We start from the raw sequence: 13,139 nt of genomic DNA on the forward strand, positions 1-13,139 counted from the left end.
TCTCATACCTTTTAACTATACCTCTCTGTAATCCGGACTTTTTGATAAACTGGCACCACGCCGGTCCCATTGGTGCCGGATAATAAAGAGTTTCCTGTATATCCATTTACTGACAATATAGCTGATTATTCACATGCATCTTTAATGCACAAATTGATCTCCCATGACATTGGTCATGAAGATTTCTTAAATATCGCTCGTTCTTCCTCTAACTGGCTTACTGGTTGTCTCCCACTCAAATATTTTCCATCTTCTGTCTGTCCTTCTGTTTGTCTTCCACTCTTTCTGTTTCCCTCCTAGGAACATAGGAACACAACTAGGCCGTTTAGCCCCTCGAGCCTGTTCAAATCAAATTTTATTTGCCATATGTATTACTACAATGGAATGTTTTTACTCCCCAATCACTTCCACAATAGGCTGTGGGAGCTCACAGAGACACGTTGCTATTCTACAGCGCCATGTTCAGTAAAAGTCAATTCAATTGCGTCCAATGGCAGTGGGAACACAATGTTCATCAGCCGCTCCGTCTCCGCGGACTCCTCCTCCCTGTTGCCGGCTCCACAATATGGTGTCCTTCTTCTCACGCTCACCGTCTGGCCTCAGGTCTCCATGCCCGGCTCTCCCTCCTTCCCCTCGAACTGCGAGCTTCCCGCACTGTCGCCGGTTCAAATTTGCAACGACCCGGGGCCTGCCTCTCACGCCCGGCCTCCAACCGCCTCCCCTCCTCCTAGTCCGAAACAGAAATTCACGACGAGGAGTTGCTGGGCGACGTGCCGAAGCGGGTCTTCGTGGCTGCTGCTGCCGCTTCCCGCTGCTGCGCTGCCTCCGCCCGACTCGACGAACACATCGCTCCGGGAGCGGGCGGCGGGGGGGTGCGGGCCGTCCAAAGCAGGAGAGCGCTTACCTCCGGACCGCCTTGGTCGCCATCTTGAATCACCTGTTCTGTCATTCAATGAGATCATGGCTGATCTGTGAACTAACTCCATATACCCACCTTTGCCCCATACCCCTCAGTACCTTTGGTTAATAAAACTCTTATCAATCTCAGATTTAAAATTAACAATTGACCTAGCATCAACTGCCATTTGCGGAAGAGAGCTCCAAACTTCTACCACCCTTTGCGTGTAGAAGTGTTTCCTAACTTCACTCCTGAAAGATCTGGCTCTAATTTTTAGGCTATGTCCCCTAGTCCTAAACTCCCCTAGATTCCTTTACTCCGAAAGCCCCTCACATAGGATGTTCCTTTACCAATTTACTCAGTACAGTATATACCTTTGATTTGAGTTCAAGCCAGAGCATTTACCAGGGCTGCTGCAACATATAGCAGAGAGAAACTTGGGGGGTGGGGGTCAGGATCCTGGGGGTATGAAGCAGCAAAAAGCCAGGAGCTGGTCAGTGATACACATGTACCCTATTGTATCCAGAGCTGTGGCATCACCCAGTATTGAGGCATCCAGGCGCTGCTGCAACACGCATTGGTAAAAGAGAATTTGGAGTGTTGAGGTGGACGGAGCATGGGGTTCAAGCCTGGAAAGAAAAGGTGGCACAGGTCCAGAAAGGGTTTGGACCTGGGTAAGGAGTGTGGGTTGGGGGAGCTGCGAAGGAACAGGGAAGCTGACTGAGCAGAGAGTAGGCCAGAAGCAGACTTTCAGAGCAAGAATAGGTCGAGAACAGAAATGTCTCCACTTGAGGGGGAGACCAAAGCTAGGGGCCATAACTATAAGATAGCAACTAATAAATCCAGTATGGCATTCAGGAGAAACGTCTTAACCCAGAGAGTGGTGAGAATGTGGAACTCGCTACCACAGGGAGTGGTTGAGGCGAATAGCATAGATGCATTTAAGGGGAAGCTAGATAAACACATGAGGGAGAAGGGAATAGAAGGTTATTCTGATGGGGTTAGAAGAAGGGTGGGAGGTGGCTTGTGTGGACCAGCATGAAACAGTTGGGCTGAAGGGCCTGTTTCTGTGCTGTATATTCTATATAAGACTGGGAGCGGGGGTTGCAGACAATATATTTATGATCATGTGGCTGCTATGGACCAATGAGATGCATGGGCATGGGCATTCAGTGGACAGACACCAATTTTTACAATATAGTACACGGGCAGTAAATTTGATGATAAAAGGTTAATAATTGCAATGTAATATCTCCAAACTTTTCAAATAATATTCTATTAACTCCTGAGAAAGAACAGTTATCCAATGTTAATTCAGATTTTGCACCCCATCCACCACCTTAAACTTTCACTCCCTCCACCACCGGCGTACCGTGGCTGCAGTGTGTACCATCTACAAGATGCACTGCAGCAACTCGCCAAGGCTTCTTCGGCAGCACCTCCCAAACCCGCCACCTCTTCCACCTAGAAGGACAAGGGCAGCAGTCGCATGGGAACACCACCACCTCCAAGTTCCCCTCCAAGTCACACACCATATAGAAGTATAATCGCCATTCCTTCATCGTCGCTGGATCAAAATCCTGGAACTCCCTACCTAACAGCACTGTGGGAGCACCTTCGCCACACGGACTGCTGCGGTTCAAGAAGGCGATTAGGGATGGGCAATAAATGCTGGCCTTGCAGCGACGCCCAGATCCCATAAGCAAATTTAAAAAAAATGAAAATAGGCTAACTATTGCTTTAATGCAAACTACTTGTGTGCGTTAATCCAGAAAGGGACCACTACTTTATAGGAATAAATAAATAAAGAGAACCATAGCGAACTGGTTCCTAAAAATCGGCAATTTTTATGCTTTGCTACTGGAATGCATAAAAAATGAATTACTATCTAAATGATCCTTGTAAAAGACATTCCAATAAACATCCCTGAATTAGCTTCAACAGCATACCTCACCTGTATGTATTCTGATGTGCCGAATTAACTGGCTAGGCTTCTGGAATGTTTTCCTACAATGCTCGCAGCGATGAGAGAACCCTGACCTATCAACATGCCGCTTGTACTGTTTGGTACACAGGGATGACCTGGCAATTAAGGGGTACAAAAATTGATGAATATCAGACTGAGATTCTTGCAACATTTTACAGAAAAAACAATTACAGCAAAACAATATCTGACATTTACTGTGTTAGCATTCATCACCCATGTCACGTTCCCAAGTAGTTAACACTCCAATATCATCGGTACAACAGTATCTCATTCACCCATCATCCCATGCACGCTGACCTACATTGGCTCCCGGTCCGGCGACGCCTCAATTTTAAAATTCTCATCCTGGTTTTCAAATCACTCCATGGCCTTGCCCCTCCCTATCCCTGTAACCTCCTATAGCCCTACAACCCTCCAAGATATCTGTGCTCCTCCAATTCTGGCTTCTTGCCCATCCCCAATTTGAATCGCTCCACCATTGGCGGCCGTGCCTTCAGCTGCCTAGGCCCTAAGCTCTGGAATTCCCTCCCTAAACCTCTCCGCCTCTCTACCTCTCTCCCCTCCTTAAAACCAACCTCTTTGACCAAGCTTTTGGTCACCTGTCCTAATATCTCCTTATGTGGCTTGGTGTCAATTTTTGTCTGATAAAGCTCTTGTGAACTGCCTTGGGACGTTTTTACTACATTAAAGGCACTACATAAATGCAAGTTGTTGCAGTATAAATATATTACAAATGCCAATAACATGGCCGACGCTTGAAACACGATGACCCAGATAGTTCTAGATTGTTTTTCTTGTTTCGCTCAACACTATGGGGGTAGATTTGTGCTGTTACCACCTGGGTGGTGCAAGAAAAGGAAAATCTGATGGGGAATGATCACGTGCCCCTTCAAGATTCTGTCGGATTTTCCTTAATTTCAACGAAAGGAAAAATCAGACAGGTTCTGTTCCTGGCATGCAATCCTCCCCACTAGATGTTCCCTTCTGCGCTCTGCTCATGACGATGCTCAATGCCCAGGCAGTAAAGACAAAAATCTCTCCGTCTCCTCTTCCAGCTGATAAGGCAGGTCAATGAATAGTGAGTTTTGACATACTAGCCGAGCATTGTCAATTGGTTGTCATTTTAATGCCAGGGCTAACCTATTTAAAATGGCTAAGTTAGTGCCAGTGTTAAAATAAATCGCTAAATAAATATGAATGTTTAGCTCAAACTGCACTACCCCAACCCCAGAAACTTGGTAGGTTGGCACTCCACTTGAATTAAACTCCTGCAGATTAAAACTTTCAAAGAAACGGGTAGGTTTTGATCGTTCATCTATAAACAAGGCACTCTAGTCTCCACACCCCACCACTTTCCCAGAAAATCAAAGGTTTAAATATGGTATAGAGGTATTCAAATACCTATCGTTTCATAGCAATTCAGTTAAGTTTGTGCAAGATTGCCAGAAATTCATGTCGGAAATAAGAGTTAACACTCCTGTCTCACATCTTACAAACCTAACTCTGTAGTGTGATTTCATATGTTCTCGTAGCTGGGAGGGCCTTTCAAATTCCTTAGTGCAGATCTTACAAATGTGCACTCGGCTTCCATTTAGCTCCTGCCGGTGTTCCTCTAGGTGTCTACTAAGTTGGCTCTGCAACGTAAATTCATCCCCGCACTCTGTACAGATCAGGTACTACAGAGGAGAAAAATTAAGTCAAAGATGTCAGACCATTGGAAGCTGTACAAGTTTCTGCACACCAAAAATTATTAGTAAGTATTACAGTCTTAGATAAATTCACAATCATTTTTTCCAGCTAATTAGTAAAATTTACTATAGTATTAAAAAGCTAAACTGGTGATTTTGTTTTGATATGGTACTTATTCGTCCCCGCCTCCCCCTTTCTCCGTGCTCAGTATGCTAATAAACAGGGCAGTGCCACTGCAGCTCTATAATCAATCCCTCGACACCATCATTTTAATCTCTGGAAATAATTCAGCGTCAAAAGTCAAAATCTCATGAGAGACTTAATCTGGCCTTGGATAACCTTAGACTGCAGGGGGAAAATAGAAACAGATGTTAACTGATTAATTGAGCTTGTGCATTATATATAGCTATTTTTAATTTCTAGTACTCCTGTTATAGTTTTATAATCTATTAATAATAAATAATAAATCATAAAACAATGTGTCTAGCACACAAAGATGTCACACCCTAAATATCACACTTAAGACATTAAAGATGCAAAACAATCGTAAAATGCTGGATGCTGAGTGCAGCCTGAAATGGACAAGCACATTCCAATCTACAAAGTTCCCTGGTCAAACAAGAGCTAAGCTCTTATTAACCTGAGTATTATATGGTACAACACTCTTGTGCTTATAAAACTGAGAATCATCTAATTTACCACGAGCAACACCGAAGGAGATCCAATATTAATTAAAAGAATCGTAATGCTATAAAAGATGGTGAATTCGTTATCTTTGCTTTCTACATTGAAACATGTGTCAGTTTCAAAACATCTGTCAAATAACAGATTTTAATTAAGAGCTGGATAAATTTAAGTTCACATCTTTTCAGTCACTTGTCATAATTGTTTTCCTGTTTCGTGGCAACAGCATTTTCACGTTATTTCTGTCATTCTTTGGCACATAAAATGTAAATGAACAGGATGTATTTTAGATACGATTAGGTATAAAGTCAATGTAGATTGCAAGCAGTGAACACTCACCTCCTCTTTTTCATGCAGCATAATGTGAGCTTTAAGGCTGGCCACGCGGGAGAACTTTTTGAAACAGACGGGACAAACTGGATCATTTGCATTGTGAGTAGCTTTGTGCAATACGAGATTAAGCTCCATATTAAAGGACGTTGGGCACTGATCGCACCGGTAAGGCTGTTTACACAGACAAAGCAAAAAAGTTAGGAGTTTCAAAGCATTAAAAAAATGTAAACGCTTTTTTCTTAGCCAAAACAGAGCTATCCTGCAATATAACATCAAGCACTGCAAACGTTTACAGCTTTTCAAATATTTCACTTCTGGTGCAAAAGGTATTTCGACCGTCAATAGTTATCAATCAACAGCTGAGAGATATTTTCTTTCCAGTGCCAAATAGCAGATATGGTTAAAGCTGTCGCAGGGACATAGGAATGGGAGTAGGGCATTCAGCCCCTCAAGCCTGTTCCACCATTTTATTAGATCATGATTGATCTGCATCTTAACTCTATGGATTGATACCCTTACCTATAGGAAAGTACAATATAGTTTGCCATTGCTGCTGGTAGAATTGTAACTTTCGCAATTCTGCTACTAAAACAACAACAACTTGCATTTATATAGCACTTTTAACATAGTAAAATGTCCCATGCTGCTTCACAAGAGTGTTGTAAAACAAAATTTGACACTGAGCCACATAAGGATATATTAGGGCAGTTCATCAAAAGCTTGATCAAAGAGGTAGGTTTTAAGGAGCGCCTTAAAGAAGGAAAGAGAATTAGAGAATTTCAGAGCTCAGGGTCTTTGCAGCTGAAGGCACAGCCACCAATGGTTGAGTGATTAAAATCGGGGATGCTCAAGAGGCCAGAATTAGAGGAGCGCAGATATCTCGGAGGGTTGTGAGGCTGGAGGAGATTAGAGATAGGGAGGGGCGAGGCCTTGGAGGGATTTGAAAACAAGGATGAGAATTTTAATATCGAGGCATTGCTTAACCGGGACCATAGGGGTGATGGGCGAATGGAACTTGGTGCGAGTTAGGACACGGGCAGCCGAATTTTGGATGACCTCAAGTTTTCGTAGGGTAGAACGCGGGAGGCCGTCCAGGAGTGTGTTGGAATAGTCAAGTCTAGAGGTAACAAAGGCATGGATGAGGGTTTCAGCAGCGGATGAGCTGAGGCAGGGGCAGAGTCGGGCGATGTTACGGAGGTGGAAATAGGCGGTCTTAGTTATGCCGCTGATATGTAGTCAGAAGCTCATTTCAGGGTCAAATATGACACCAAGGTTGTGAACAGTCTGGTTCAGCCTCAGACAGATGCCAGGGAGAGGGATGGAGTCAGTGGCTAGGGAACAGAGTATGTGACGGGGACCGAAAACAATGGCTTCAGTCTTCCCAATATTTAGTTGGAGAAAATTTCTTCTCATCTAGTACGGAGTATCGGACAAGCAGTCTGACAATTTAAGAGACCGTGGAGGGGTCGAGAGAAGTGATAGGGAGATAGAGTTGGGTGTCGTCAACATACATGTAGAAACTAATGCTGTGTTTTCGGATGATGTCACTGAGGGGCAGCATATAGATGAGAGATAGGAGGAGGCCAAGAATAAATCCTTGGGGGACACCAGAGGTAACGATGCAGGAGCAGGAAGAGAAGCCGTTGCAGGTGATCCTCTGGTTACGATTAGATAGATAAGAAGGGAACCAGGCGAGTGCCGTCCCACCCAGCTAGACAACGGTGAAGAGGTGCTGGAGGAGGATGGTGTGGTCAACCGTGTCAAAGGCTGCAGACAGTTTGAGAAGGACGAGGAGGGACAGTTTACCTTTGTCACAGTCACATAGGATGTCATTTGTGACTTTGCTAAGAGTCTTTTCGGTACTGTGGCAGGGGCGGAAACTTGATTGGAGGGATTCAAGCATGGAGTTCCGGAAAATGGTGAGCACGGATTTGTGAGGCGATAACACGTTCAAGGACTTTGGAGAGGAAAGGGGGGTTGAAGATGGGGCAGTAGTTTGCAACGACGGAGGGTCAAGGGTTGTTTTTTTTGAGGAGAGGGGTGATGATGGCAGATTTGAGGGAGAGGGGGACAGTACCTGAGGAGAGAGAACCGTTAACAATAGCAGTTAACATGGGAGCCAGAAAAGGAAGTTGGATGCTCAGCAGTTTGGTGGGAATAGGGTTGAGGGAGTAGGAAGTGGGTCTCATGGACAAGATGAGCGTGGAGAGGGTATGAGGGGAGATCGGAGAAAAACAGGAGAAAAATGCAAGTTCAGGGCTAGGGCAGGGGGGAACCTTAGAGGAGGTTTGGCCCGATGGGCTTGGGGAAGGAAGGGAATTGACAGAGGCAGCTGATCGGATGGTCGCAATCTTAGTGACAAAAAAGTCCATGAGTTCCTCGCATTTGTTGTTGGAGGTGAAGGTGGAGGAGACAGGGGAGTGAAGGTGGAGGAGACAGGGGAGTGAAGGTGGAGGAGACAGGGGAGTGAAGGTGGAGGAGACAGGGGAGTGAAGGTGGAGGAGACAGGGGAGTGAAGGTGGAGGAGACAGGGGAGTGAAGGTGGAGGAGACAGGGGACAGGGGCTTAAGAAGAGTTTTCAGTAGAGAAAAGAAGCCGGGGGTTATCTCTGCATTCTACAATGGAGTTGAAATCACAGAGGGTGAGAAGTGGCTCGGTGCAGAGGCTGAGGGACGAAAGCAATGAAGCTATCTCGGTAAGAACATTTTTATGGTACTTAGGTGGGCGTTAGGGAACAAGGATTTTAAATGAGAGGTGAGGGGAGGAACAAGGTGAGATGCTCAAAGGAGGAGTAAGTGCCAGAGGAGTAGGGGGACAGACCAAGGTGTGATTTGGTGATGAGAGCCACACTACCATCGCGATGGTCTGGGCGGGGCAAGTTGTGGAAGGTATAGCCAGGCGGGGAGACTTCATTCAGGGGGGAAGGTGTCATCACCCCTCAGCCAGGTTTCCGTAAAGGCCATGATGTCGATGCAATCATCCACAACAAGCTCATGGATGGCAAGGGCCTTGTTCGTAAGTGAATGGACATTCTGGAGGGAGATGCGGAGAGTGGCAGTGAAAGCTGATGTGCTGCCAGAGTCCACAGGGTCAGCACTGGGAGGGGTGAGTTTGACGGGGAGAAGATAGGCAAGATAGGCAGCACGGTGGCATAGTGGTTAGCACTGTTGCCTCACAGCGCCAGAGACCTGGGTTCGAATCCGGCCTCGGGTGACTGTCTGTGTGGAGTTTGCACATTCTCCCCGTGTTTGCGTGGGTTTCCTCCGGGTGCTCCGGTTTCCTCCCACAGTCCAAAGATGTGCAGGTTAGGTTGATTGGCTATGATAAATTGACCCTTAGTGTTAGGGGGATTAAATACGTGGGGTTACGGGGATAGAGTGGGATATGTGTTGGTGTAGGGGTTACGAGGATCGGGTGGGATATGTGTCGGTGCAGGCTCGATGGGCCGAAATGGCCTCTATCTGCACTGTGGGGTTTCTGTGATTTCTGTGAAGATTAGCCCCCAACGGGCACGCTGGGCGGGGAGGTAGGAGAGTAGGATGGGGCAGACGGGGTTTCTGCTCATACGGAGGCAGCGACGAGTGCCTCGATGGGCCCTTCGGAGGATGCCAAGAGAGGCAGAGAGAAGCTGAAGGCTTATCTAAGAGGGCATCAAGCCTAGGACGGCAGCAGGAGAGTAGGAAGGTCGAAGAGTAAGAAAGGGCTGGGGTAGGAATTTGGGAGGGCAGAGTACCTGAGAGGGGGAGAAATGAAAGGAGGTGTGACGCCAGGAGACTGCGGTCAAGGAGGGGTAGAGCGAAAAGAAAAGGGGCTGGGGTGGGAGAAAAAAGTGGAAATCGAAGTGATGGACTCGGGTCCGGAGCAACAGCCAAAATGCGCACACGAATGGACACAGGGAAAACTAAATTTACATAGGCCTGGTTACGTACCAATTATTAGGATACATATATCCTGGTAGTAACAGGGAATAGATAGGCGACAACAGGAGGGAGTCCAGAGTTAAAGTCAAAGTCAGAGGTCCCGTGGTGGGATAAAGTTGACGTAGGTAGGGTGGAGTTGGCATGGAGCATCGACGACCTGTTGTCCAAGTTTGGAGACAGGTATACCGGGCGAGTGAAATCCAGAAGCTATTTGAAAGGTAGAGAATTGGAGGGTGGAGGTTATTTTGTGGGAATGAAGATCCAGGAGATGTGCAGAATCGGTTGCGGGGCAGAAAGACGATGGAGAAGTTGGAGGTCACCATAAGATCCAGAAGCAGCAGAGAAATATACTTCGGTCCAGGAGAGTAAAACACTAGCCAGAACCATAACGTGCTCAGCAGGTTACAGCAGCGGTGGGGGAAGGGCTTAAGCTGATCAAAGTTACTTTAAAATTTAAGCAACAAAGCAGCAGATCAGAGACACAGCAGATGGGTCTTACGGTGTAGTCCAGTGCAGAAGCATAGTCTCGATGTCCAGAGAAGTCCAGGAATTTGGAAGCCAAATTTGAGAAGAGATCCAGGCGCTCAGTGAGAGAAACAAAGAGCAGGCAGTGGGGGGTTGGGCACTGGCAGTATCAAAAATATTTTAATTTTTTTTTTAAAAACTACGAGCAACTTAGCATTCTTAAAACTGAACGAGCAGGTGAAGCAGACTATGGCCATAAGCCAAATTCCACTTCCCACACTGTATGGTATGGAATCACAATACTGAGCCTATCACTGCAGCTGACTGGGAGGCAAGATGGAAAGTAGATGGTGTGAGCTGTCTCGGGGCAAACCAATTTTGGAGCAGAGGCTTGAAGCAGGTGTTGGGCCCCTCATCTGCAAAAGAAAATGGCCTAACGCCTGCTTCAGGCGTGGGTAAAGAGCGTCTAATTTGTCCTTGCCCAATATGGCGGGCGGCACACTTCAGGTCGGATGCGCTTGCTGCCTGCCATTTTGGGGACTTAGGAGACCGCGTGGAGACTGAAAAACAGCCACTACGCGACCCAATTTCTAGGCCAAGGTTTTAGCTTTCTACCATTCTTCCCCTTTTGCACCTCCCCCCATAAAAAATGTATAAAATTTCAAAAATTATGAGTAGATAACATTAATGGCAAGACTTCCTTGTACAATTTAATGTTATCTTTTGAACATAAGAACATAACATTAGAAAGCGTGGTATAAGGCAAAGGACATTCAGCCATCAAGCTCACTCACTGCATAGATCATGTTCAATCTACCCAGTCATGGACTGTACCTCAGCTATTTGATCTTCTGAAGGAATGCTTCCTGGTCTCCAAATGGCTGTCAAGCAGAATATTTATACATCCTCACATCTTCATTACACAAGCCTGGCAAGCTCCAGTTTACCGACACTCCCCGGGGCCACACAGCACAGCAACCATCACATCCCATGCTGTGCTCCATCATCTAATCATTTTTGATACTGTTCCTAACCAGAGTTTTACCCAGATTCTTGTGAAGGAGTTAATCAACACAGCATCAACTGCTTTTATTGGCAGTCTGTTCCGCATACCCACTACCCTTTGGGGAAAAGAGGCCTTCTAATCTCTAGTCTCATTTGACACTTTTTAATTTTCAACGCTCTGTTTTATTACTCAGAGTCTAGCTTGCTTACATCTACACCATCTATGTATCTATCTCAGCATTGTAAAGACCCATACACCATCCCCCCAAACACCTCAATCTTCTTTTCTCCAACAAAAGACAATCTTAGCTTTACAAGTCCCCCCTAATATAAAACCCCAAGGTCCAGAATTATACTTCTTTCCGTACCTGAAGCCTCTCCAATGATTCTGTGTTCTTTTGAAAGTAAGGTGACCAAAATTGCACAGAATATTTCAAATATGACCTCTGCGCAAATATCTATACAAGGTTTAAACAACCACTTCTAACTTATACTCATAAGGCTGTCCTATGATCTAGCAGTATAAAAAGTTTGTCACTCAACAGATGGTTTTTCTCATATCTCTGGATATCAGTGTTCTGAATTTCTGAGGGATTCTCCCGCTCTCCTGTCGCAACTTCGATGATACCCCAAAGATGGGGGCTGTACAGTTGTGCTTAGCCATTTATGCCATTTCCCCAGGGGGTCTGCCAATCTCCTGCTGAGGACCACTGTGCAAATTTCAGGTGCGACTCTCATTCTCTCCAGCACACTCTTTCTTGTCTCTTGTCCTATTTTACCAATACTACACGGTCATTGCTCCTCTGAACATTATTCTCCTGTTTATCTCACGCCCCAAATGTACTATTTTACAGTCTTCTTCTTCCCTGCATAAAGACTCAATTAGACAGTCTCCTACTCTAGCTCAGTCTCTCCTCAAAACTGTAGAACTCCCATAGCTCTCTTAGTCTTCCTTTTCTCCACCAATCTGCAGGCTTTTAAAAGCCAAGCTTGGCGTCACCTAAACACTGCATCATCTTCGGTTATCTTTTCAAATTTTGGTAGTATCTCACACGATGGGCTCTGACCCTTCACATAGGTTTATGCCAAAAACTGGCCCGACTGGGTGATAACAGCTGGAAACTCTTGGTGAATGTAATTATGCCGAATCCTTTTGCTTCCACTTTTGCTAATACTCCATCATGTACACGATTACTGGTTCCTGTTCCAATATGTATTAACTTACTATTTATCTACATTAAAATTCATCAGCTATTCTTTAGTCTTTGTGTGTTACTGGAATGATGACATCTGTTATGCAGCTAAGCTGCCATGTGAAAATTACAAAATGATTGTCCTGGGGACAGAGGGAAGCAAACTACCTCTCCCCTCAGGCAATACTTTCAAATTTGTATTCCAAACATTATGCTCCTGTTACGAAAATGAAAGCCCTTCCTCGTTTTTCTGTTAATTTTCTCCCGATTTCCTCCTGAAGACATTTTTTTTTGATTGGGTAAAGAAAAAGACTTGCATTTATATAGCGCCTTTCACAACCTCAGGATGTCTCAAAGCGTTTTATAGCCAATGACGTGCTTTCTGAAGTGCAGTCACTGTTGTAATGTAGGAAACGCAGCAGCCAATTTGTGCACAGCAAGCTCCCACAAACAGCAATGTGATAATGACCGGATAATCAGTTTTAATGATGTTGATTGAGGGATAATTACTGGATGGGACTCCACTGCTCGGTTTCGAAATAGTGCATGGGATCTTTTACGTCCACCTGAGCGCGCAGACAGGGCCTCGGTTTAACATCTCATCTGAAAGACGGCACCTCCGACAGTGCAGCCCTCCCTCAGTACTGCATTGGAGTGTCGTCCTAGATTTCTGGGCTCAAGTCTCTGGAGTGGGATTTGAACCCACAACCTTCTGACTCAGAGGGGAGAGAGTGCTGCCCACTGAGCCACGGCTGACACTGAGGGAGTGCAGGTTACTACCCGCGGTCCCTCCCCTCACCAGACAGCCATTAAACATGTGCGAGCCTCGACACTGGAGTAGCGGGCTATTTAACCACAAGGGTCATCACAGCCAAGGCCAACCCATTCACCCAATGCCTGCATGCACACATTTCCAGCAAGTGTCAGGAGAGATTACCCTGGTCAATCTCGCTCTCCCTAACACT

General features: G+C 45.7%; 1 protein-coding gene across 6 annotated transcripts in view; it reads right to left on the reverse strand.

The window, feature by feature from the left end:
• The window catches only part of LOC147115252 (zinc finger protein 236), a 186,535-nt gene that overhangs the window by 132,487 nt on the left and 40,909 nt on the right, over positions 1-13,139 (reverse strand). For all 6 annotated transcript variants that reach the window (XM_085993641.1, XM_085993640.1, XM_085993642.1 and 3 more), the window contains exons 3-5: positions 5,598-5,762; positions 4,383-4,561; positions 2,853-2,980 (exon numbers count right to left, since the gene is read on the reverse strand). In XM_085993641.1, the coding sequence (XP_085849767.1) occupies positions 2,853-2,980; positions 4,383-4,561; positions 5,598-5,762 (472 nt within the window). The remainder of the gene's footprint in view (positions 1-2,852; positions 2,981-4,382; positions 4,562-5,597; positions 5,763-13,139) is intronic.

This window comes from Somniosus microcephalus, chromosome 7, assembly GCF_052327205.1.
Source record: "Somniosus microcephalus isolate GS21.2 chromosome 7, FLI_Smic_1.0, whole genome shotgun sequence".
Classification (NCBI taxonomy): domain Eukaryota; kingdom Metazoa; phylum Chordata; class Chondrichthyes; order Squaliformes; family Somniosidae; genus Somniosus; species Somniosus microcephalus.